At 32.3% G+C, this 25531-nt stretch overlaps 1 protein-coding gene across 2 annotated transcripts in view; it reads right to left on the bottom strand.

Annotated features, from left to right (window-relative positions):
- Positions 1-2387: 2387 nt before the first annotated feature.
- Hectd2 (HECT domain E3 ubiquitin protein ligase 2) overlaps positions 2388-25531 on the bottom strand; it is a 71878-nt gene continuing 48734 nt past the window's right edge. For both annotated transcript variants that reach the window (XM_076834306.1, XM_076834307.1), the window contains exons 11-21: positions 23214-23310; positions 19931-20038; positions 18976-19108; positions 15838-15926; positions 12233-12391; positions 10732-10806; positions 10075-10162; positions 9889-9995; positions 8519-8634; positions 7585-7728; positions 2388-4647 (exon numbers count right to left, since the gene is read on the bottom strand). In XM_076834306.1, the coding sequence (XP_076690421.1) occupies positions 4527-4647; positions 7585-7728; positions 8519-8634; positions 9889-9995; positions 10075-10162; positions 10732-10806; positions 12233-12391; positions 15838-15926; positions 18976-19108; positions 19931-20038; positions 23214-23310 (1237 nt within the window). In that variant the 3' untranslated portion in view covers positions 2388-4526. The remainder of the gene's footprint in view (positions 4648-7584; positions 7729-8518; positions 8635-9888; positions 9996-10074; positions 10163-10731; positions 10807-12232; positions 12392-15837; positions 15927-18975; positions 19109-19930; positions 20039-23213; positions 23311-25531) is intronic.

Here is a 25531-nt window from a genome sequence, read left to right as displayed (position 1 = left end):
CAAGGGTTTTATTAGAAGAAATGTCTGGCAGGCAGCTGGGGAATGCTGAAAGAGCCAAAGGTTAGGCTGGGGAGGTAGCTCGGTGGTAGAATGGTGGAGTTCTTAAGGCCCTGTAGAAGGAAGGAAGGAAGGGAGGAAGGGAGGGAGGGGAGAGGAAGGGAGGGAGGGGAGAGGAAGGGAGGGAGGGGAGAGGAAGGGAGGGAGGAAGGACCCACTTAATAGTTCACAATGAAAAGCTGATGATGAGTGAGAGGAAGAGGGAGAAAAGAGTGGCTGGAAGCCTCTTAAATTGCTTTGTAGTTGGGAGACCTACTGAGGCCTGGAGCCCTGGAAGGGGCAGGGTGACTGTGATTTCTGTGGGGGAGCAGGAACATCCCTCGCAGAGAAGCAGTATTCTCACTACTTGAGTCCCAGGTCACAGAGTGACACAGAGTGCTGCCTCCCTTTGGCCCCCAATCTTGGATCCTCTGCTCACTTGTTTTTGAGTTTTAAAATACTATCTTGTTACCCATGTATAACAGTATTTAAAACCTTTGCCTAGTGAGACTTAGGATAAATTCTAAAGTCATTTCTAGAATATGAAAGATTTTGGGGCAATTTTAAAACCTCAAAAAAAACTTCCTTTTCTTTAATTTGTAGCTGAGCCCAATGTTTGAGAGTTCAAAACCTCCAGATGGCTTCAAAAGCAATGACTTAAGTTGTTATCACAATAACACTACTATTTGTCTTGCATTCTTTAATATTGCTTACTCTATGTCAGGCACTGTGGGAATGTTTTACACATTCATTTACTCTTCCCTGCAAATCCCAGGTAGGTTTATTTTTCCCATCTTACAAATTATTTCTATTTACAATTGAGGCATGGGGAAGTTAATGTGTCTGAGGAGTAATAGCTAGTGAATGGTAAATCCAAGGCAGTCTGGGTTTATCAAAGATTATTTACTCTAGCCTGGAGTAAAGGACCTATGGGCCAGCCAGGTAAACAGATCTTGGGTCCTCCCCTGAGAAAACCCACCCTGGTCTTTCTTCCATCCAGCTACCTATCTTCCAAAAGTACCCAGTCATTGGCAATTTAGGATTCAAAATTAAGCAATGCAACTCCCATTATACAAAGGATCAATATCCAGAGTGAAGAAATATCTCTTAAAAGTTATTCAGGAGGAATTAAACTCCTAAGACTTTTAGAAGTAGTTTTATTTGTATATGTATCACTTAAAACATTCTTTCCTACATTTTCATAATCTCTTCTTTCTTCTTTAGGGTTAGGAAATGTGGGCAAGAGAGGAAAGGGCCAGAGGATTGGTTCTGAGGAGGAATACTTAAGATCTGAAGTTGTCTATCTGTGGCCAATAAAATGTCAAACTCAATTTACTTCTGGGTGTACTTGATTGGCAATAATATTCATTTGGTGGGGTATCTGTGTGATCATCCAGATACTGGATATACATTGTTTCATAATGAAAATATGCTAATGAAGCCAGATTTAAAGTTAGGTAGTCAGTGTAGTTAGATAAATCGGGTCTAATACCGAGTGAAATCTAAAATGGAGGCCATGCAGGACAACTCATGGAATGTCAATGAAGTCCTGAAAAGGCCCTAGGCCAAAGTCCATCCCAAAGGAATGTTAATGAAACCCAGGAAACAGCCCCAACAGATTTGGAGATAGCCCATCCCAGAGAAGCGATAATCCCATCCCAAAAGGTGATAATTAAGCCCACCTGTGTCCCACCCCTCGGGCCTCCAAGCTACATTCCATCACCAAAACTATAAAAAGGGGAAACAACCACACTTCCACGGATTCCACCTCTTGGGTCCCCTTCTTCCTCTGGGAGAAGTCTTTTCTGCTGTCCTTTAATAAACTTCTAATTTCTACTCTGACCTTGCCTCGGAGTGCTTCTTTGGTGTTATTCTTCAACATTGGGGAAGCAAGGACTCATCACCGGTCAACAGCAGTAACACTAAGGAAATTGGTTATACGTGGTGTCAACAGCATGTCTTCTGAAGCTATATTTTAGCAGTTTTCCTAAACTTATCAGTTTTCCTAGTTACTAGTTTAAGGGATAGAGTAATGCAAAGAATAGCTTGCATTTATATTTTAAACCTATGGCTTTAGTTAATTTCCTAGTGTTCAAAATGAACTAAGCCTAATGATATTATTTAATATTTCAAAAATTTTATCCAGAAACTAACAATACAGATTTGTAACAAAAGGGGGACTACTAAAAAAAAAGACAAAGCATTTTATAAATACTGATAAATACTGTGTAATGCTTTAATTTACTATGGTAGATACAAAAATCAAGAATTCATAACAGATTATAAAAAAAAGTAACAACATGAATTTTCTAGTTCTTTAAATTAACAAAATGTAACAGTAGTGGTTTTATTTTATAAATGAGGTATTATTACAATGTAAACCAAAAACAGCATAAATAAATAAGGGTAATGTGCAATTTAGTGATAAATGGTTATGACTTTCAACTCAGTAACAATAAATGACAAAAATTCTCCAGTTATTTATGAACTTCATCATTTAAAATTTGGCTTGCTTATGTATTTCTTACTTAAAATGACAAATCTATCAATATACAAGCATGTCATTAAACATGCAGACCAAGCCAACACAATTTTTCCATGAGTCATCTCTACCAAATAAAAACTTTGTTTACATTTTACTTGAAATACTTACATCTGATTTCTTATACATAATTCTTTTGTGCTTATTAGTTAGTAGTAACCTACATTAAACATCTTACTTTCTAGTTCAAAGCAGGGTAAGAGAGAAGCAGTTTTATTTGCATATGGGTTAAAAACAGTATAACAAAACAAATCAAAACCAATATGCCTTTAACTCTCTTAGGCTTTCCAAGATTTTAAAGAAGAAATACCCTTTAACAGTATACTCAAATGGAAACACATAGTCACTTTTGTCTCAAAGAGAATAGTAAGTGAAGTAACTACTTTTCCTCAAATAGATTTGTGGTTTGGGTTCAGTATGTTCAGAAAACAAGTTGATTAATTCCTCCACCCTTGAAGAATTCTGCTGGTTGGGTGCAGGAAGTATAGCAACAAAAACATAGCCTAAACTCATAAAAATTTTGGGAAAATATTATTTGTCTATGAACCATATGCTGGTACTAAATGCTGGTTTTATTATTATTGCAAATAGAACTTCAGAATTTTCTGAAGGAAAGCTAGCAAAGAATAGAGAAGTCTTGATCTGGATATATTTGTAACATGCTAATAAAACTGCTTCATTTGCTATGAATTTAAAAAACCCATTTACTGTGACTTAAAATACAGTTTCTTTTTACATGCTACTTTATTAGAAACAAAACAGACAAACAACAAAGGGTGCTTTTGAATTTGCTATGTTCGGAATCCAGTGAAAAAAAAACATTTTGGCCAAAATATTGAACTTAAATTTTATACCAAGTTACATCATTTTGACACAAATGTTGCTATTGTATTCACTTTTGTCAAATACCTTATCCTATTTTTTTTTTCAAAAATTAGTGTTTCATTACAATTGGTGATCAAAAAATGTAGATTGTACATCAATCAATTACAATTGGTGATCAAAAAAGGTAGACGTAGTCAACCAAAATATATATAAAAGCAGTTCTTTTTTTTTGTGCTTGTAATTGACTTAATTCATCAATGGTTAAGTTAGATCCAATTTTTTCTAATGTCTTGATCCTTAAGAAGAAATGATCATTATACAAATATTAGAGTATTCAGGTAACTAGTTACTGCCAATGTGCATGCAGACTAACAATACTTAAAAGAATATAACCTTGAATCCAATTAAGTCTGAAAATACTCTTGTACAATCATCTTTATTGATTTGTAAAAGCTGTATACACATCTAAAACCCTGAATTTACTTTGTAAAAATAAATCTTTAGCAATAAATGACACTATCAAAATCCCATTATTTCTCAGGCTATTATGTAATTATTTACATGCTTTTCAGCAATAGTTGAAAAGAATCTTATAGGACCCAAAGCCAGTATATCAAAAAACCCTGTAAACTGCATTTGCAATTATACTGTTGTTTACCTCTATATGAAAATATGGCTACATGCTTTATGGTAAATATTATGTAGCTATTTGCTTTGCTACTGTGTGCTAGTAGCACATAATCTGCCACTGGGTTCGACTATGTCCTAAATGCATTCTTTACTACCCTTCATTTTCCCAGTGGAACACCTGTGGCAAACTACTTATGGAAAATGATAAAGTGCTAAAAAAATGAGTGACTGGACTCAATATCTGTTTCTGCCATGTGGTCTTTTCCTCACTCAAGAAAATTCTGTGTTTTTAGAAAATCATGCCTTCATTTAACAGACTTCATAATTGATTACAAAAAAACCCAAAAAACCAAAAACTAAAAAAACAACAGCTCAGTCTTTTAAAGTTGGAGCTTTTTGAAAGTGTTTTGAGACAGAAACATGAAAAGGTTAAAGGCACAATAAGAGGGAAGTGAATGCTACATATAAAATATTATATTTCAAGTCTTTTAGGCTACTCGAGTCCAAAACCTTCTGAATTTGAAATTCCAATGATCAATTTCTGTTTCAGGTCTTTTTTGCTCTTGTAGGGGGGAAGGCAAAGTTGATTGAAGCAGGTGTGGGCCACAGGTAACCTAGGGAAAATAATTTTTTGAAAACATTAAGTCTTAAAATGCACACAAAATGACTGCTAAAGAAATTTTTAAAATATCAGACACAATCTATTTTACTTTGTCAAGATATGACTCATGTATTCCTATACTGAACAAATATTTATTTAGTACCTAACTAGTACCATTCTGGACACTATGGCTACATTTACAGACTAGACAATCAATATCCCTGCTCTAATGAAACTTTCATTTGAAAAGCATCTGTTTTGGAATCAGACAGATCTGAATTTGAATATTGCTTTCCTCACTTATTAGCAATGGGGACTTTCTTTGAGTTGCTTAAAGTCTTCAAATCTTTGTCTTAATCAACACAATAGGGTAAATTATCCAATTAAATTGTTTAAAAGAACAGATGAGCTATCTACATAAAACACCTAGAAAGTAAAAGATAATATAATGTTAATGTATTCCAGTCCGAATCATCAAAAAGTTATGAAAAGAGCACTTTGGGAACCCTAATGGATACACTTTTTAATGTTTTTTGCCTTTGATGCAAATGCTATAGGCATCCTCTGGATTCTTTGGTTAGCTCCCTTAACCCCTCTACCAGACGACATTGTTTTCTTCATTCCAGATTTCTATAGATATCTTAGATCCTTTTTTTTCCAGTTTTTATGGACTCATAGCATCAGAATAGCTATCAGAGAAGTCAACAAATAAAAAAATGAGAATACACCAGAGAAAAGGAGAACATTTTTAAAGAAGTTTATATGATTAGAAACTGAACTTTGAGAGCTCTCCTGACTTAATAATAATTAGGATCAGTTAGCATTTATTGAATGCTTGTCTATGATAAGCATTGTGCCTAATGCTTTTACATATATTACTTCATTTACGAGTCAAAACAACCTAAGAAGTCGTTATTAGTTTCATTTTATAGGTGAAGAAAAATATATGTGGAAGTATACAGGTTAAATAACCTATTCAAAGCTATAGAGCTGGTAAAGAGGCAGACCTCAGATTCAAACCCAGATCAGTCTGACTCAAAACCAGTGCTGTAACCTGTAAATACTTAAAATTCTTATTTAATAAAAAATGGAGTGTATTTTCATGGTGGGAGGAGGAGTGGAAACTCCCCTTTTATCTGAATTGTTGTTCTCTGAGTCAGATTGAAATGTCATGTGTCTGTGACAGATACATTTAATCTATGTGAAGTTCCCACTGGGAGTCCTTGCATTGTGGTATATTCATGACTAAGCCATATTAGCACATGAAATAATCACTGAAATAATAATAATAATAATGATTAAAAAAGTTTATATGTAATTGACATTATTTGTTTGTTGTATTATTTATTCAGACATCTATTGTTTTATTAGTAATTATTGTTTTACTATTATTTGTATTAAAATACACTACTCAGATTACCTTTTTAAATGGTTATTTGGCTGGGGATGTAGCTCAGTTGTAAAGCATTTGCCTATCATGTACAAGGCCCTGGGTTTGATTCCTAGCATCAAGCACAAACAAATTAAATTTATAGTATTTTTGTTAATATAAAATATTATGAAAAATTAATTTCTGTTGAGCAAATAAATCTGAAAGCTTGGAAGGCTTCTCTTGTAGTTTTCTCATTTTAGGTCTTTAATTATAAATATAGTTCAGAAATAGTAATTATATACACATATGTGTATAAACATTTGTTTTAAGTTTTGAAATATAATTCTGATGTTTGCTTAAATATTTGTTCAATGTATGGGCTATAGGGAGAATACAAAGGCATATAAGGCTTGGCCTCTGCCTTGAAGAGCTAAATGACTTAAGATATAAAATATAATACAGTAAATAGAATTATCACTTCCGTGTTGGAGGCACTCACTGAATGAATGATGACTTTTGGCTTACAGAGGAAGTAGACATTGAACTGGGTCTTCCAAAGAGATAGCAAGCAAATAAGAGAAAAACTTAAAGTCGTGGAGGAAGGAAGGCATGGAATGTGTTTAAGAAACTAGCAAAACAGCCTGTTGATCAGAGCATTAAAAAAATGAAAATGATACATAGTATGGAAGGATATAGAGCTTTGTTTGATAGGTTCTAGATTCTAGAACTTAAACTTTTGGGGAGCAATGAAGTATTACTGCCCTGGAAAACATCATGATCAAAACAGTGTTAAGGAAAATGAGCTTAATAGGACAATTTAATTAGACAAGAAAGAACTTGAGCAGGTAAATTAGGAAGAAGACTATTTAAATAAGTTAGGACTGAGGTAAAAAGTTAACTAATCAGGGTGGTAGCAATGGGGAAAGCAAAGGACAGCTCTAAAATGAAAGAAAAAACTGACAGGACTTGAGGAATATTCAATGCATAGAACAGGAGGGGAAAAATAATTATACTCAGAGTTTGTATCTACTCAAATTGGCTTTAGTAATTACAAAGTATTTGGGAAAAGTAATAAGTAGATAAGCATTAACCAATAAACAGTACTAGCAAATAATTCAAAGCCATTCTCAGTACTACTTCATTATGTAAAGAGCATGACATTAAAAAAAGACTTGTTTTAGAGGTGCCTATAGTGCTAAGTATAATAGGACCAAACCCCTATAAATAAATAAGAAACTCCAACTTAATATTTTCCCTAAAAATAAAAACTATATTTAAATACAAAGGAAAGTTAGACAATATACTACTACCAAGTAGGCTAGGTTCTAAAAGAGACTACAAAGCAATTATTTAACCTAGCAAAGTAAAAAGTTGATGGAAATTAATTACTATCAGTTAGTATTGGTATGTGTCAAAAGCTAATAGAGAACTTTCAGCTAAAGTCTTTCTCATTTCAAGGCCATGTTTACTCTGAAGATTCTTTTATGAAAATGATTTCAAATTAAGAGAATTCCAAATATAATACTGTTATTAGTAATAACCTATAAATTAAAATAAAATTATAATCTGGAAATTTACCAGTTAGTAGAAGTTTCATTCTTTGAGATTTTAAAGTTCAAATCAGCCATCCCTCCTACAGGAACTCTGTCACTTCCTGTAGTAAAATGTAGCAATTTCTTTTGAAGATCAAGAGGAAATCCAAGTACAACATCCCAAAAGTATCTATAAAACAACAAAGAAAATTTATATGAAATAGCCTGACAAAAATTCATGTAGATCATAATAAAGAAATATGAAGTAAGCTATGAGAAAAAAACTTTCCTTACAATATATAATATCCCTAATGTAAAATTAAAGAATGAGTTTCTATATATGAATTAGATTTTTGAATATCATTATAAATAACAATTTTATAAAATTACATAAATAGTCCAATAATATATAGTACAAAACTCATTTTTGTTCCATACATAACTTACAAGTCTTATCAACACAATGCTATGTTTTCACCCCGTACTGGGGATTAAATCCAGGGCTTTGTTCATGCTAGGCAAGCACTATACCTAGGAGCACCTCCCCAGCCCAACAAGTGCTATTAAAATGTTATTTGTAAATATAGACCAAAGTTACTTTTTAAAATAAGTGAAAAATATACTTTTATAGAAAGTCATTTGCAGGGCTGGGTTGTGGCTCAGTGGTAGAGTGCTTGCCTAGTGTGTGCGAGGCCCTGGGTTTGATCCTTAGCACCACATAAAAATAAATAGAATAAAGGTATTCTGTCCAACTACAACTAAAAAATAAATATTTAAAAAAGTCATTTGCATAACTTTTTCCCAAGGGGATTTCTAAGAGATTTCATATTTAGTATTCTTATTACTTTCTACAGATGAAATAAGATAGTAAAGGATTCAGTTAACTTGACTGATTCATATTATAAGTTATACAAATAAGCAAACCATATTCTATTTGTTTTCTTTTCTACAACCCCCTACCAGAAGTATAAGGAGCTCACCTTATAGTTAAGTCTGTTTTCGCATACCCATCATACTGAGTACTTCTCTGTAGAGCATACATGTCCAGTTCAGGACTTCCACAGACCAGAATTTCGACTTCTTCTGGACGAAGCAGCTGTCAATAATTATAAAAAAATCATAATTAAAGTGATGGGTTTTTTTAAAGTGATGGTTTTAAATGAAAAAGGAACTATTTTCACTGACTCAAATCACAAAAATCATGACTTAAAATCAAATAATTTTTGTTAAAGAAAAATTGTTTCCACTTGCATTTTTCCTACTAAAGTAAGATATTTTTGCATTAAGGTTTATTATACCTTATAAAATAGTAATTAGTAGTTTGTCAGAAAAACAAGCAAATGACTTAGCATGAATCCAAATTACTCTTCTCCCAAAGCATCATAAAGCTCTTATATCTACTGATTTGCCTGCCTTCTACCAATATCCCACAAAACCATCTTAGTGTACTGAAGAGCTGGGGTATTTACAGTCTGTTTTGGTGCTCACTTGTTTCACCCTTTAGGTGGTTAGTCTCTCACCTAAGAGATTAAATATATCTAAAATAGAGATCATGATATGCCATTTAATTCTTATTTTAACTCTTTCCATCCCCACAACCATCGGTGTATCATAATTAAAACTTAGACTTGATAACATATTTTTTTCAAAGGTACTTTCAACAACAAACATGCTATAAATATTGCTCAAAATCGAGCAAGATTAAAGATCCCTGCTCCTGCTCCAAGTAACTTCTACAGTCCATTTCTCAGTGCTAAGAAAAATAATTCAAATGAAAGATCTTATTTCAATCATTCATAAAATTGAAGTGAGATACAAGTGGCACAGTTGAATTTGCCCTGGGTACTGGGGTGAAGGGTATCATCTGATATTTCCAACTTGACATTCTAACCCATATTCACACAATTAAGACAAGCCAAACCAACCTGAGTCTACCATGACTCTGGCGATAAACTATTTCTTATGGGTAAGAGGCAACTCAGAGTTGCTAAGTGACCCTTGAGGAAACAGAAAACACACACATGATATCAGAGAGAAGTTCTGGTTTTTGCCCTGGAACTAAATGTTAACTCTGTTCTGTGTTTGGGTCCCTCAGTTGTAAGCTTAAGTTCATAAGTCTCTTCTACTTTCTTTGGGAGAGTTTTACAAGTCTTAAAACACACAGTATAAGACAACAAAAGAGGAGAGGAAAAAAATGAAGTGACTGGGGTTTTTGTTTGTTTTTACCTCTAGAGAATGGGAGAATTATTAAGTAGAAAAATTTCCTAATTTTAAAAGCATACTTAAGGAATTATTTGTCAATGTTATAGTATTAGAAAACCCAGTTGAAAGCTTAAAGTTTTGAACTCACCATTAGGGCATTTGAAGCACACACACTATGAAATCCATAATAAAATGCAGCAAACTGCTTATAGATGGATTTGTTGATAAGGAAGTCAGTATAAAGCTGTACATATTCTGAAAAGCAATTTTACATCTGTTATGCAGTAAAAGTAAATGGTAAATACTAGTTCATTTTATTTTAAAAATATCTTACCTTTCCTATTTTGATTGGTAACTGGAATTTTATCACCTCCAGGCTTTAAATTATAGGATTTAATTATTCCAAATTCTTCTTGAAAAACCTGATGGGAGACACCATAACAGCATGTTTATTGGTATCACTGACATAACAACAGGCTTAGATGAACAGGTTTGTAAATTTTAAAAAGAATAGGTATTGTCCCTTCCCTTTTGAACACATAACATACAACTAGCTGTGTGGTCATCAGGCGGATACACTTAAGAGCTATGCGGATCACTGTAATTTCCATCTCCTAACTATTGCAAGAACAGTGAAAATGAGAGTGTTTTGGTCTGACCCATCAGATTCAACTCTTAACTTCTTGTGTTGATGCTACAGGAGAGGCTTAGTTTTGAAAACTAAAAACCCTGGAGAAAGTAACTGAGTAAAGGGAACATGTAAAACTGCTTAGCTGAGTACCTCATACTTGGTGAATTTTCTTTAAGGACTTTCACTGACTGCTTTACCACATGTGTCTGCTTCACTGTCTCTACCAGGTTAAGATCCTTTCAGAAGGGGATTGTGATGACTAATCCTTGTTCATCTTTTCTAACAGCAAGTGTTTAGTAACAAATAGCATTTTTCATATATGAGTTAATGGCTAACAAATAGCTCTATGCCTATTAGTACCTGGAATGTTGAATAGAAATCTTCTTCAACATTGCCTTCATATGATAAGAGTTCAGTTAATCCGTGGGCCAATTCCTATAAAAAGAAATCTATTATCTATCTTTTCAGATCAACTAGTATTACCTTAAATAGTTAAATAGATCTATCATAGTTCACTTACATATGAGATAAAAGAGTAAACTATTTCAGATTTCAAAATAAGTATTTGAGATGTATTTTCCAGGATACAAAATGCTTGTTAATGATTTTTACCATCCAAAGGCTTAGGAAAACTCATTATAGGCCATGTAAGAAGAAGCTATCCAAAGAAACCATAGAAGTGTAACTGCAGGATCTATTCCTAAGCAGCAAGCGAAGCATACCTCTACTGTGGTTTCCAGCATAACTCAATGCTATATTCTGCACTGCTGCTTCTTTCAATATCTTTTTTCTTTTTATACTGAAGATTGAACTCAGGGGCACTAAACTGCATCCCCAGTCCTTTTTTTTTTTTTTTTTAATTTGAGACAGTTTCTCACTAAATTGCTGTGAGTCTCACTAAATTACCCAAGTTGGCCTTGAACTTGTCATCTTCCTACCTCAGCCTCCTGAGTCGCTAAGATTACAGGTGTTTGCTATCACACCTGGCTTCAATTTATATTCTTATTAAAATCTGCTAATGTCTTATGATTCACTTACTAAACATAAAATATGCAGTTCACATGTTAAGTAGTTCATACATTTTAGTTACTATGCCCTTCTCTCCCAAGGAAAAGTTCAGAAAACTGGAAGAAATATTTTCTTAAATTTTGTTATAACTCAAGTTATCCATGAATAAGGACTTAAAAATAGAATGAGGGGCTGGGGTTGTGGCTCAGTGGTAGTACGCTTGCCTAGCATGTGTGAGGCACTGGGTTCGATTCTCAGCACCACATACAAATAAATAAAATAAAGGTCCATCAACGATTAAAAAATATTTTAAAAAATACAATGACTGATCTAATATTGCTGAAACTTTTTTAAGTTTCATGAAAAAATGAGTTTTATTTTTAAAATTATTAAAAAGATAAATAACAGAATGGTTGGAATTATTTTATATACTTTACACAATACATTGACCATACAAATCTAAGGTGGTATAGATTTGGCATAACTGTCATCATTTGTCTTAATTATTAAAAAAGACTATTCCACTGTTTACATAGAAAACTGGAGCACAGAAAGTTTAAATTAAATGCAAATTCATAAAGCTAAAAAGTGGAGAGACTGGATTCAAAATCACAGAAATCACTACTTCTGTGATTTCAAAGTCTGTTCTATTCTGTAAGAGCTTAGGCACGCTGCAAAGTGATGATGTGTTTCTGTAAAGAAGGGGGAAGCTATATGAAAAAAAAAGATGAGTTTCCAAAAGTAGAGGGAAATAATATTTAAGAATAAAATAGCACTAGAAGGAGAAAGACTGTTTAGGTAGAAGAGACATGATTTAGCATTAAGGGACTAGATGTCAGTAATCTATACTTACAGGCATAATTTGACATAAGTCGTCAATGGCAACACTGCAGATGCCTACTGGTGTATTTTGATCACTAGGAACGATGGGAGGGCTCAATAATTTCTTGTAACAGCAAGGAGGGAAACGAATATCCAAGGTGATGCTGTTATAAACAGCTAGTCCCATAAGCTATGCATACTAAATGTTAAGCATTAACATAAAATCCATGACAACAAATGAGTTTTGAATTATGCAACAGTCTACTTTTTACATACTTCTTTCAGATTCAACACTGATGTTACCATTAGTCCCACATAGTTCCTTTCCTCTCTTTCACTTATTTTCCCTTTATTTTATGTAATATAACTCCTTGATTATCAAAAGTCATGTATAAAGGAGGTATTCAATTGATAGAATGTAGTGATTTCCCTGGAAAAGCTTATTTAAGATTATGATAGACAGCAACTTCAGACATTTCTTTAAATTATTTAACATTAAAGATTTTCTAAATTTAAATAAAGATGTTGGTGGTTTTATAAGTAGCAGCAAGAGTTTATTTAAGACTCACTGCAGAATGCACTACTGATTTTAGAAATGTTATTTAGGCTATTTTAAAATTAAATACAAAACATGTGAAGGAAAGAATAAGCATATGGATATATACACACTATTGATAAGTTAATAGGGCAAGTAGTCTTCTACAGTAAAATGTAAGAAGAATTTGTTACTTGAATTTATCAGTATCAAAATTTAAAAAAACTCAGATGTTATAAACTTTACCTATTTGTATTTTAGCTATTAATTATGTGACAAAAGTAACTTACCCATTTGCTGAAAGGTCAAATTTCATAATATTTCAACTGCCATCATTACATAAAGTTATTTTAGAAGTAATTCATTTGATAGACTCAAAAGGAAATTTAAACATAAGGCTGAGTAAATTATTGAAAACAACTTAAATACTGAAAGACTGATAATATTTTAATGTGTTATGACAGAATGAAGGCTCATAATAACATAAGAAATAGCTATTCCATTTCATAAGTAACCATATAAATACAGACTGATTAGGGTGTTGAAGGAAACAGATATTGAAAATGTATTCTAATACATTTCTACAATTATAATAATAGCAACAATGACTGCCACAATACTATAGTTATTATTAACTACAATATTACAATTATTGATTGTAATAGTTATTATAATCTATTATGGTGATGAGTTCTAAGCATATTTTCATTTAAAATTTAAATATTAGGGCTGGGGTTGTAGCCTCAGTGGTAGGATACTTGCCTAGCACATGTGTGGCACTGGATGAGATCCTCAGCACCAAATAAAAATAAATAAATAAAATAATGTCCATCTACAAACTAAAAAAAATACTTTAAAAATTTAAATATTATAATCCTGAGTGGTAGGATGAGGCAGGTGAGGAAGTGGGATTATAGCATTTACTACAGGGCACTCTCACATGCAGACACAGCATAGCATTTCATTTCACACTCGATCAACCTGCTCTGGTTGAAGCAGGGAAGGAGATGGGGTAATTTTTTTGTTGGAACCTCTGAGATGTTATACAAATAGCAGAGTCTGAAAATGCTATACTATACTGTATTGCCTCCTCTCTTGATTCCAATGTCCTTTTTGATAATAGACAATTCTAGTTTTAAAACAATGATATATTATAACTTTCCATGTAATCTTCAAAGCATTTTACAATTATTATTGTAGGTATTATTACAATATTAATTGTAAATTCCAAGGTCTTACCATATTTAAAAATAATTTTGTAAAAGAAACACAATACCAATAGAACAAAAAAATCTTTGGTTCTAAAATTTAAAAAACTAGAGATATATAGACCCAAGTATTTTTTTTTGAATGGTCATGCCTATTACATCTGAATTTTCAGGTCTTCTCACCTTTGATAGATGACAGATCTCCTAACCACTGACAGGACCCTAACTCACTATCATCTAACATTTTTCTTATTTTTCCTATAGTATCACACTTTTTGGGGCATCAGTCTTGCTTTCTATATGTTTCTGTGTATGTGTGATAATACACATAGTAAGAGTATAATTTTAGGTTTAATTGTGTAAATTGGAATATATGACATGTAAACACATTTAATATGCTCTTTTGGGTAATAACTAAATGAAAACTAATCTAATGCAGAAGAAGATTATCAAATTCATGATTGTATCTATAAAGCACTATTTTAAAAGTGTAATAACTAAGTACTTTATTACAAGTATTAGAAAGCCAAAATATCACCCAAATTAAGTTGTAGTATAAGAATATAAAGTGTGACAATCACATATATCAGGAAATTTAAATTGGTCTTAGTGTAGTGAGAAGTACCAATGACTGGGGCCTCCAATGAAATTGAAACACATTCACCAAATAAGTACTGTAGGTAACAGAATAAAGCAGTCTAAGAATTGTTAAGCTTTCTTCTATATCGTGAAGCTTAACACTCTGGATGTTTAGACATGATAATATATACAAAAAATTTAATTAAGCTTACTATCTCAATGTGAGGTTTTTTTTTCCTGCTACCTTTTCTTTCATTTGACCTTTAAATTTCTATATACATTCCCCAGGATTTATCCCAATGCAGGCAAAAAAGACAGACACTCAAAGTTCTCAATAAGATGGCTCTTAATTCTTTTTCCTTCTAGTAGCTTTAGTAATTCCCATTGTGCTCACTGTTCTGTAATAAGCCCAACATAATTCAACCTTTTTTTCTTGCCATCCTCTCAGCTTATTATAATGTCATACTCTCCCCAGTCTTCTGTAAACCAAATGTGATTGCTCCTTTTAAAATCTCTACCTTACTGGGAGGAATATACTCATTTTGTCCTTCTCTTAGCACTTAATGTACAGTCTACCTTGCAATCGAGGTCATCTGTTCATTTAGATGGTAATCTTCTAAGGTAAAGAATCTCTCCTTTTTACCCTATAAGTCTCTAATGCTTGCTCATTTATTTACTCTTCCCTCCTTTCTTTCATAATTGTATTCTTTAGAATTTAAAAAGTTAATGTAGAAGGCATCTTACTAGTCTCCCACCCTGTAGGAATGTCCTCCACAATATAACTGCTAGAGACCAGAGAATGAGATATGGATTTATAAAATTTTAAAAACACTACCAAATACTACCATATGCTTTATACATTCCTATTATATTCACTTTTTAAGAATTTCTTCCTTATGTCTCAAGATTTGGGGTTTTACAGAACTAGATTTAATTACCACAATTTCAATTTATTAAACTGAGTGATATAAGCACAAAATGAAAGAACACAAAAGTATTATAAATGGAAAATACTTTAATTTTTAAAAATGTTTTAAATTTCTGATAATTTAGATTATATATAAAATATATAATAGCCCATTTTTATTTTGAGTAAGAGTTTTAGAAAAAAATCAATAGTTAGCCATTCTTTTCAATTAACTAAGTCTGATGCTATATAGCTGTGATATTACATGTAGTAAAGATGACAGAAAAATCTATTTATATATCTGACAAGAATGCTTAATTTACTAAAAGAACACTTTTCCAAAATAAAAAAAATCTTTCAAAATCTCTTGTCTATTAGCACCTCCTAGTGGAAAGTTTAAAGGATACAATTCCAACCAATCGGAATTCAGAATAGTTATCACATTTAAAGCTGCTAAACCAATGGCAGTGTGAGTCCTTGTGATATGTAAACATGCCTGAAAAAAGAAAACACAGTTCTGTTCACATGATTCCTTAAAACAATTGAAGTGGTTAAAATGTACATATTATTGATTAGAAGCAAATCATTTTAGCAATTTTCTTTTACATACCATCTTTCATCTAAAAACTCTATAGATTACTTAACAGACTATATATTTGCAAATCTTGGTGTGTGCATGTGTGTGTGTGTGTGTGTGTATGTGTGTGTGTGTGTATAAATAACAATATATGGAGAGGGCGTTTTACTGTTCATTGGTATCTTGAATTTAGAATAGAAATGGGATAAAAAGATAAACACTAAATTTAACAGATAAATTCATAAAAACTATAGTTTTAGAATTTTAATTATAAAGTATGATCAAAGTAAAATGAGGATTATCCAGAGATTTCAATTTATCTGTCATCCCTATTTCCCCACTACCAGAAATATCTTATTTATATATAACTGTATTATATAGAAAATACAGAAAACGATATATACATAATACAGAAAATATAGAAATAAAGAATAAGAAAACCACTAAAAACTCTCCTTTGAAAAAACACACTTGACAGACATTAAGGATTATAAGTGAGAAAAAGTTTCTTCTCAGCAAAAGAAACAATATATGAGGTGAATAGAGAGCCTACATCCTGGGAGCAAATTTTTACCCCTCACACATCAGATAGAGCACTAATCTCTAAGGTATATAAAGAACTCAAAAAGCTAAGCACCAAAAACACAAAAACCCAATCAATAAATGGCCCAAGGGCCTGAACAGGCACTTCTCTGAAGTATACAATCAATCAAGAAATATTTGTTCAAGATTAAATATTTTATCTTCATTGTCCAATTTCCTATCTTCCATGTAGTCTACTCTGTTGGTGATGCTTTCATTTGAGCTTTTAATTTGGTTTATTGTTTCTTTCATTTCAAGGATTTCTGTTTGGGTTTTTTTTAGAACCTCTACCTCCCTTTTGAGGTGATCTTTAGCTTCTTGGATTTGTTTATGTAGCTCCTTGTCAAAGTGATCTTTCACTGCTTATATTTGCTCTCTTATATCTTCCTTGAGTTCAAAGAATATTTTAACCATGTATATCCTGAACTCCTTCTCTGTAATTTTTTCTGCTATGGCTGCCAATGATTCTAAAGATGTGGTGTCTTGATTTGTTTGTGGTACTTTCTTCCCTTGTCTTCCCATGTTGCTCATGTGTTTTCCTTTCCAGCTCTGTGGGTCTGGGGTGTTATTATTTTACCCTATAGGTTTGTAATGCTCTTGTAGGGTCCCAAGATCCCTCCTAGCCTCTTAAACAAATGGTGCTGGGAAAACTGGCCATCTATATGCAACAAAATGAAATTAAACCCCTATCTCTCACCATGCACAAAACTCAACTCAAAGTGGATCAAGGACCTAGGAATTAAACCAGAGACTCTGTATCTAATAGAAGAAAAAGTAGGCCCTAATCTTCATCATGTGGGATTAGGCCCCAACTTCCTTAATAAGACTCTTATAGCGCAAGAATTAAAACTAAGAATCAATAAATGGGATGGATTCAAACTAAAAAGTTTCTTCTCAGCAAAAGAAACAATCTGTGAGGTGAACAGAGAGCCTACATCCTGGGAGCAAATTTTTACCTCTCACACATCAGATAGAGCACTAATCTCTAGAGTATATAAAGAACTCAAAAAGCTAACCACCAAAAAAACCAAATAACTCAATCAATAAATGGGCGAAGGACCTGAAGAGATACTTCTCCAAAGAGGATATACAATTAATCAACAAATATATGAAAAAATGTTCACATCTCTAGCAATTAGAAAAATGCAAATCAAAACTACTCTAAGATATCATCTCACTTCAGTCAGAATGGCAGCTATTATGAAGACAAACAATAATAAGTTTTGGCAAGGATGTGGGGAAAAAGGTACACTCATACATTGCTGGTGGAACAGCAAACTGGTGCAGCCAATATGGAAAGCAGTATGAAGATTCCTTGGAAAACTGGGAATTGAACCACCATTTGGCCCAGCTATCCCTTTCTTCGGTCTATACCCAAAAGACTTAAAAACAACATATTACAGGGACATAGCCACATCAATGTTTTTAGCAGCACAATTCACAACAGCTAAATTGTGGAACCAACCTAGATGCCCTTCAGTGGATGAATGGATAAAAAAAATGTGGCATATATACACGATGGAATTTTACTCAGCAATAAAAGAGAATAAAATCATGGCATTTCAGGTAAATGAATGGAGTTGGAGAAGATAATGCTAAGTGAAGTTAGCCAATCCCCAAAAAACAAATGCCAAATGTTTTCTCTGCTATAAGGAGTCTGACTCCTAGTTGGGTAGGGATGGGGAGCATGGGAGGAATAGAAGAACTCTAGATAGGGCAGAGGGTGTGAGGGGAAGGGAGGGGGCAGGGGGTTAGCAATGATGGTGGAATGTGATGTACATCATTATCCAAAGTATATGTATGAAGACATGAATTGGTGTGAACATACTTTATGTACAGAGATATGAAAAACTGTACTCTATATGTGTAATAAGAATTGTAATGCATTCTACTGTTACATATTTAAAAAATAAAATCAATTAAAAAAGGATTACAGGTGGTTTCTCTAAATAAAATTTAAATTTCACATGCTCATTTTTCCTAAAAAATTAATTCATGAATTCCTATTTCTTAAAATGAATCATTATTAATGATTGGGACTTCAAATACTAGTATAGCAGAAACTACAGCTTTGTTTTTTAATTTTGAATGTTCTTTATTTCAATAAAAAATTAAATTTTCATGCATCTGGCTTATTCAGGAATGGTATGGATATTTCCTCACAAATGCATACTCTTAGTCTTGACACATTTGTGTAGGATACCCAGTAACATAACTAACGTTTCAATCACCAAGTTAGTCAAGTTTTAAATGTAAATTAAAGTTCTTAAATAATTATTCAAAATTTATGACTGACAAGTTTATAAAATACTGATTAAAAATAAGGGTTACTACTTGATGCTTTACAATTAGGAAGAAACACTGTTTATAAAAATTAAATCCTTACCATAATCTGGATGAAAAATCTGCCGAATTAGAAGAAGGAACCACTCTTTAGTCAAGCCACCCATATCCAAACCAGCTTCCCCTACAAATGTAACTTTCAATTTCTTTTTCAAGTCCGCTCTTTTCCGGGTTAACTATTTGAAGAAATTATACAGTAGAGGAAAACAAAGGTCAGTGAAAAGGGAATTAACTTTTTAAATTCTGGGAATCATGTTAGGCAGTCTTCATCACAAAACCCCACCCATCCATCCAACAAATCTGCTCAACCCTGTGTAAGCTAGGTGTTGTTCTTTTTTTTTGCAGAACAGAAAAATGAGTTAAGAGGTCAGGTGTTTTGCCCAAGGTTACTGCTTCCAAGTATCATAATATGTCTCCAAAATTTTAAGTTGGCAGGCTACAATATACAATAACTCATTTTGTTTTAACATTCCTTTAACATTAAACCTTTAAAAGTCATGTAGCTAAATCAGTCATTATCTTCTAATAGCTACATGAAGGTCTGGCTGAAATATACATGCAGGAAACTTTTATAATGTACACACAGACAATCAATGTTTGTTTGAATCTGAACAGGCCCAATATTCCTTGAAAGGTCAGACCTATAATTTCATAGATGAGTAATCTGAGGCCCGGAAAAGTTAAAATGACTTGCTAATACTGAATCAGCAGCAAAGATGGGTGGGTCTAGAATTCAGATCACAAAATAAGAAACATGAATTACTAATTTACGTGTTCCACATTGAACACTTTTCTAAGAAGTAACAAGGAAATATTAAAATAAGTATATAAAAAATCAACATAAGGTTTATAGAGAACTGATTTTAGGTATAGTATCAAAATTTAAGGAAGCACCATCAGTAGAAATAAAAAAGTTTACCAAGATTTTAGTAATAAATAATACTGTAAAATTTACTTAAAGATTTAATCAATTAATACCATTTTGTAATAAATTATACCTCATCAAGCGAATCGCTAACCAGATGTGTCCGCCTTACTTTCATATTTAGAAATAACATATTCATATCAGGTCTCTGTCTTCGAGATACTTTATCCACCAGACTTTGCTAATTAAATAGGAAAGCAAACATTTTCACTTTTACTTAAAACTATAATTTCATTTAAAACATTTAAACACATTAGTCAAAATCACTTAATTCTTATCTATTCCACCTCTCAAACAATTCATGAAACCAGTTATACAAATTTTGATTTGTGAAAATGCCTTATTATTACTTTATGTTGGAACAGTGATAATTAAAGGGGGCCCAAAATAGAGGACGAAAAACAATTTACCTCCTATAGTAAAGAATGTTACATTATAGTTTCCATATGTCTCATTTCTTAAATACCAAAGTTTTGTTTAATAAATATAAACATAAAATGGGAACATTTGAAACAATATATGCACTTCTGACTATACACCTGGATTTCTTAAACTTTTTCAGACATTAAATTTACTCTAAAAGCACAATTAGTCTACTTTTAAAAAGTAAGTGGTCAACATTTATTAAGACCTTAACAATGTTTACAACCTTGTTCTAATAATTCTACTTCTGAGAATTCTAAAGATAAAAATATTTTATTTTTTAAAAAATATTTTTATTAGTTATTGATGGACCTTTATTTATTTGTTTTATATGTGGTGCTGAGAATCGAACCCATTTGCCTCACATGTACTAGGCAAGTGCTCTACCACTGAGCCACAACCCCAGCCCCTAGAAAATATTTTATATCATTGGATGTTCAACACAGTATTATCCTTAAGAGTAAAACTTTAGAAATATCCTAAGTATATATCTACTTGATAGACTATAATAATGCAGGTACTAAAAAATAATGGTCATAACAACTATATAAACAGTACAAGGAAGGCGTATCTGAATAAAGTAGTAAATAAAACTATGTGTATAGTACGATTTCAACCCTGTTGATTTTTAAAGATAATATAGGGAAAAATATCAAAATATAATTTATTAAAATGTTAACAATACTTATGCTTGGGTTATAGAGATATGGGTGATTTTAAAAATCCATTTTTAGGAGTTTTCAAAATATAAGCACTGAATATATAAAAACCAACATTTTAAAAATGTACACAAAGCTATATAAATGTTACTTATCATATAAAATCTACATGCATATATATTTATCTACCTAAATAATCTTTATCAAACTACTTCATATTCTTTGGTAACAATGAAAATCAATTTTTGTGCAGATTAAAGATGAAAATTTCAAACACTTTAAGTTCATATGGTAATTTACTTTAATAAAATTGTAATACCCTAAATCTATATGATTTGAGGTTACTTATGGTTTTGTAGATTACCATAACAAGACCAACTAATTTAGAATCTTTTCCATTGCTCCAATATCCAATCCTAAAGGCTTAAAAGCCTTTTGCTTCTCTGGTTTCTCCCTTACCAAAGAGATCTACATTCCCGGGATAGCTATGCTGTGGACCTTTTTCCAGGAAACTGTCCTATTCCTAGTTTAGCTACTTGGAAGCTATCACAATGAAAATACCTAATAAATAAATGTATTCTAGGATGGTAATAGCAGAAAACCTTAGTGCTACTACTTAGGAATTTATATTTCCTAGAAAATGCTCCAAATGAAAGAAACCTAACAATGGTAGAATTCTAGATAATCTGAGTGATAAAGTTGTTTTTAGGGGAGCCCCCTTTGCAATTGTAGACTGTATCATATAGGCTCTTGCTCACACTGACTACCTGTAAGGCTATCCTTGTGTCAAAAATAGTTATCAGTCATTTAATTCCAAGTGGTATGGCAGTTTATAAGTTAAAATGTTGGGAAAAGTCTGTAACAGATAATGCCATCTGACTCTTCAGTCTCTACTCATTTGCTTTCATGTTCTGTGATAGACAGTCTCTGACTATACCTGCCACTTTTAAGAAGATAAAAAATCCACAAAACGATATTTAAGATCTTAAATGTGAGTGACGTAAAAATGCTAGATATTTAGATAAACTTGTAGTTCTTTAGATTTTTCTTACAAATATAAAAATTAATAGCCCAAATTGAAAAAGCATTAAAAAGCCCATGACATTGTACAAATGCAAAATGAGTGATACAGATCAATCTTTGAGCCAGTATCTACCCAAGATCAAGTAACAATTCTGGTGCTAAATATACCTGTTTAAACTCAATCTTCAAGGGGACAATGTGACTTTGGAACTCCTTTGGAAGGCACAGGCAATAAACTTTTTTCTAATAGACCCATACTTGTTATAAGATGACTTTGGGATATTACCAGTCACTGAAACCTTTTGTCCTCTTCTGTGATAGAAAAAAATACTCACCTTCTGGGAATGAATTACTTAAGAATAAACAACTCGTTTATTTATAGTACTTTGAAATATTACAATTTATGCCTTAGGATTTTTTTATATTCTTGGACAAGACACAAAAATCATTTACTCTTCCTATTATAAGAAGACTATAGTCAAGCTTCCCTTTAATTTTTAAAGTTATGAGCAATCATGTTATGTAAGAAGCTTGAAATATACAGCATATAAATGTATAGTCTAGAACTCTAATTAAAAATTCATTGTACCTGGTTTCTATTAAATAAAGTACATAACTTTACTGTGCTGTGCTAACCAAAGCAGTAGAGAGTGATAAGGACAATGTCCCAGAGATAAACTTCATCTGGCTTTACAATTTGCCTAACGTCAGCCTGACTGTAATCCTAGCTTCTACAAGCATCCATGCATTCTGGTTTCCTAAGAACCAATAAAAAACCTTTTTGCCTATTTTGAGAATATTTCTCAGTTCTCCAAGATGTATGCTTCTTGTTATATTTACTAATTTTTTGGTAGTTTCTGATTTTCATAAAACCTTGAAAATGTTAAATTTTTTTTTTTTTTTAGTAATTTTTTTAAGGACGCTCCTTTCCTCTCTGTAATTTTCACTTATGTTTTTCTGGTTACTTAGAGCAAGAGCTTTACAAGGTTCAACAAACTTCCTGTAATTTGAATCTGTGAGAACATTTAATCTTCTGTTATATTTAAAATATAATGAGAAATTGATTTGATGAGGGGTGTCTTGTCTCCCATGTGAACAGGTTTAAGCACTTTTGGAGGGACTAGGATATGAATTTTATTTTTAACATTTCCTGATTACACTAGAACAATTCACAAAACATTTGACTTATTTATTAAATTATTTACTGTATTGATTATAGTCAGCATAAATATTTTTTTATATCTGGCTTACCCTTGCGATGCTTATCATCTGTTGTTCTGAGTCTCTCTGAATAATGATTTTTTTTGCAGCTATAGAAATAACGAATGGGTACTGACAGAAGGAAAACCTGCTCAACAAGTGAAAACAGAAAAAGCAAAATGGTGTATTTTTAGCAAAATTACACTAAGGGAATCTAGGTACCCCTTCTAACAATATAAAACATTACTTTTGTATTGTGTTTTACCATTTACGAAATGATTTTATGTGCACCTTTTAATTCCCACAGCCCTGTGAAGAATGTATCATTACTAGATGTGCAGTGCCTTCATTCTCTAAAGGAAGCTACATCTAATTTTCTGAAATGTATGCTAATCATGTACATTGTTTATACAAATAACTTCAGTTTATATAGTCACCTATATATGATAATCTGAAAAACACAGCCAATACCAGAACCAGGAGGCCGAAGTGTTAATAAAAAAGGCTTAGGACAGAGACTCATATGTTCAAGTTAAGATAAGAATCCATTATTATAAGAAATATAGCAATAACCATAGTATGCAAAAGCAAAGTAATAAATTTAAGACAAAATAAAAATTAGGAAAAGGAGTATGTTGCTAGTGGTACTGTATTTAATAGTGTAGTGATATGAAGTGGTACCTAATTGTAAAGGCATAACATTATCATCAAAATTTATGAAAATAATGTCTCTCCTGGGTCAGAGTTTTAATGTACAAAAGCCACAGACTACACAGATAGAAATGCATTTAGAAAAAAATGGGTATGGCAGCAATGATACTTTAGGATTTAGACTCCTATCAGAAGTGACTGCAATAAATCTATCAGTTATAGTTGGAAACCACCTGAGCAGAGTCAGGTACCATCTGAGCAGAGTCAGGTAGAGCATCATGATGTAATGAAGACATTATGAAGAAAAAGGAGATAGGCATCATGTGAACTGAAAATGAGATAGCTTTCACTCTGGGACAAAGCTGTTAATACACAGGAGGAACTGAGAGGTAGTGCATTGCAATTTTGAATCACTAATGCCAACCAAAAATTTGGAAACAAAAGAAAATGCAATGAAATTAGCAGGATATGTGTTGGTTTTATTATGTACTTTAAAATACTGCTTCTTAACCTTTCCCCTTGAAAAAAGATACCATGTGTATGAAACACCCAGAGAAACAGATGAGACTGCTCATGGTCAGAAGCAATTTGCCCTACCTAAGATTCTAGCTCCCTCTTCTCATGTTCAGGGTGTCATCAAGGGCTGATGGATCCTATGTAATTCATTCTCAATACACTGTGCTGTGGAAACTTTGTATTAAAGATGTCACTGAAACATGCACAACTGTGGGAGTTGTTTTATGGTTATGATTGTATTAAAATGGGAGGGAAAAGCGTCTTTGCAAAATAAACTTTGCCAAGAAAACATCCATCAGACTGATCAGAATTCTCTAAACAATTTTTGTTTAGTCTTGAGTGTTCAGATGTGGACTGAGGCATCTCTGGAAGGCCATTCTGTGTTTTAGGTCAATTCTGATAGCTTGGAGGGCCCTGGAAAATTTAACCAATTTATGAACCAATATGGGGTTTTGAGTTTATTTATATCTAAACCATATCTCTTACTCAGTAACTTTAAAATATGACAACTTCCTGAATATCTCATGGTTTGGGAATGTTTAGAATAGTCTTGTTGGTTTAATCCAAACTAGAACTATGAAGATAAAGTGTAGTATATTAAAAAATTTGGTCAAGTATTCTGAAAATCTACTACTGTAAGAAATTTGTGGTGAAGCCCTTTCTCTGTAATATCTATTTATTTTGTACTGTTTCTAGTGGATAGTCACTTTTCCTACAGAACCAAGGAGAAAAGGAGTGAATGTGTATGTTTATGTGTACATCTTTATGTGGTCAATGTATTAGATTAGGCACTGGCAAACCATGTTCCCCAGGACAAATATGGCCTACCATCTGTTTTTGTAAACAAAGCTATATGGAATACAAATGTACTCATTCATTTATATAATCATCTAAGGCTGTTTATGTTCTAAAATAACAGAACAATCTGTATAGCTCACAGAACTGAAGATATTTACCATTTAATCCTTTACAGAAAAAATTTATTGATCTCTTTGCTAGATGACAGCATATAGAACAATAAGATATAAGAAACTTTTTACTAGGACAGAACCTTTCCCTTCTTGAAAAGATGCTATCAACCAAACTAAAACTAAATCAACATATATATAAAATCAAAATATAGCAGAAAAAGAAAATGTTTTAACAAATACAATGATATTTCAAGTCTGGATATCTAGATTATAAAGGTTTATATGTAAAGG

Source organism: Callospermophilus lateralis, chromosome 15 (assembly GCF_048772815.1).
Source record: "Callospermophilus lateralis isolate mCalLat2 chromosome 15, mCalLat2.hap1, whole genome shotgun sequence".
NCBI classification, from domain to species: Eukaryota; Metazoa; Chordata; class Mammalia; order Rodentia; family Sciuridae; genus Callospermophilus; species Callospermophilus lateralis.
The sequence above is the reverse complement of the archived record's forward strand: the minus strand, read 5'-3'. Positions and strand labels throughout refer to the sequence as shown.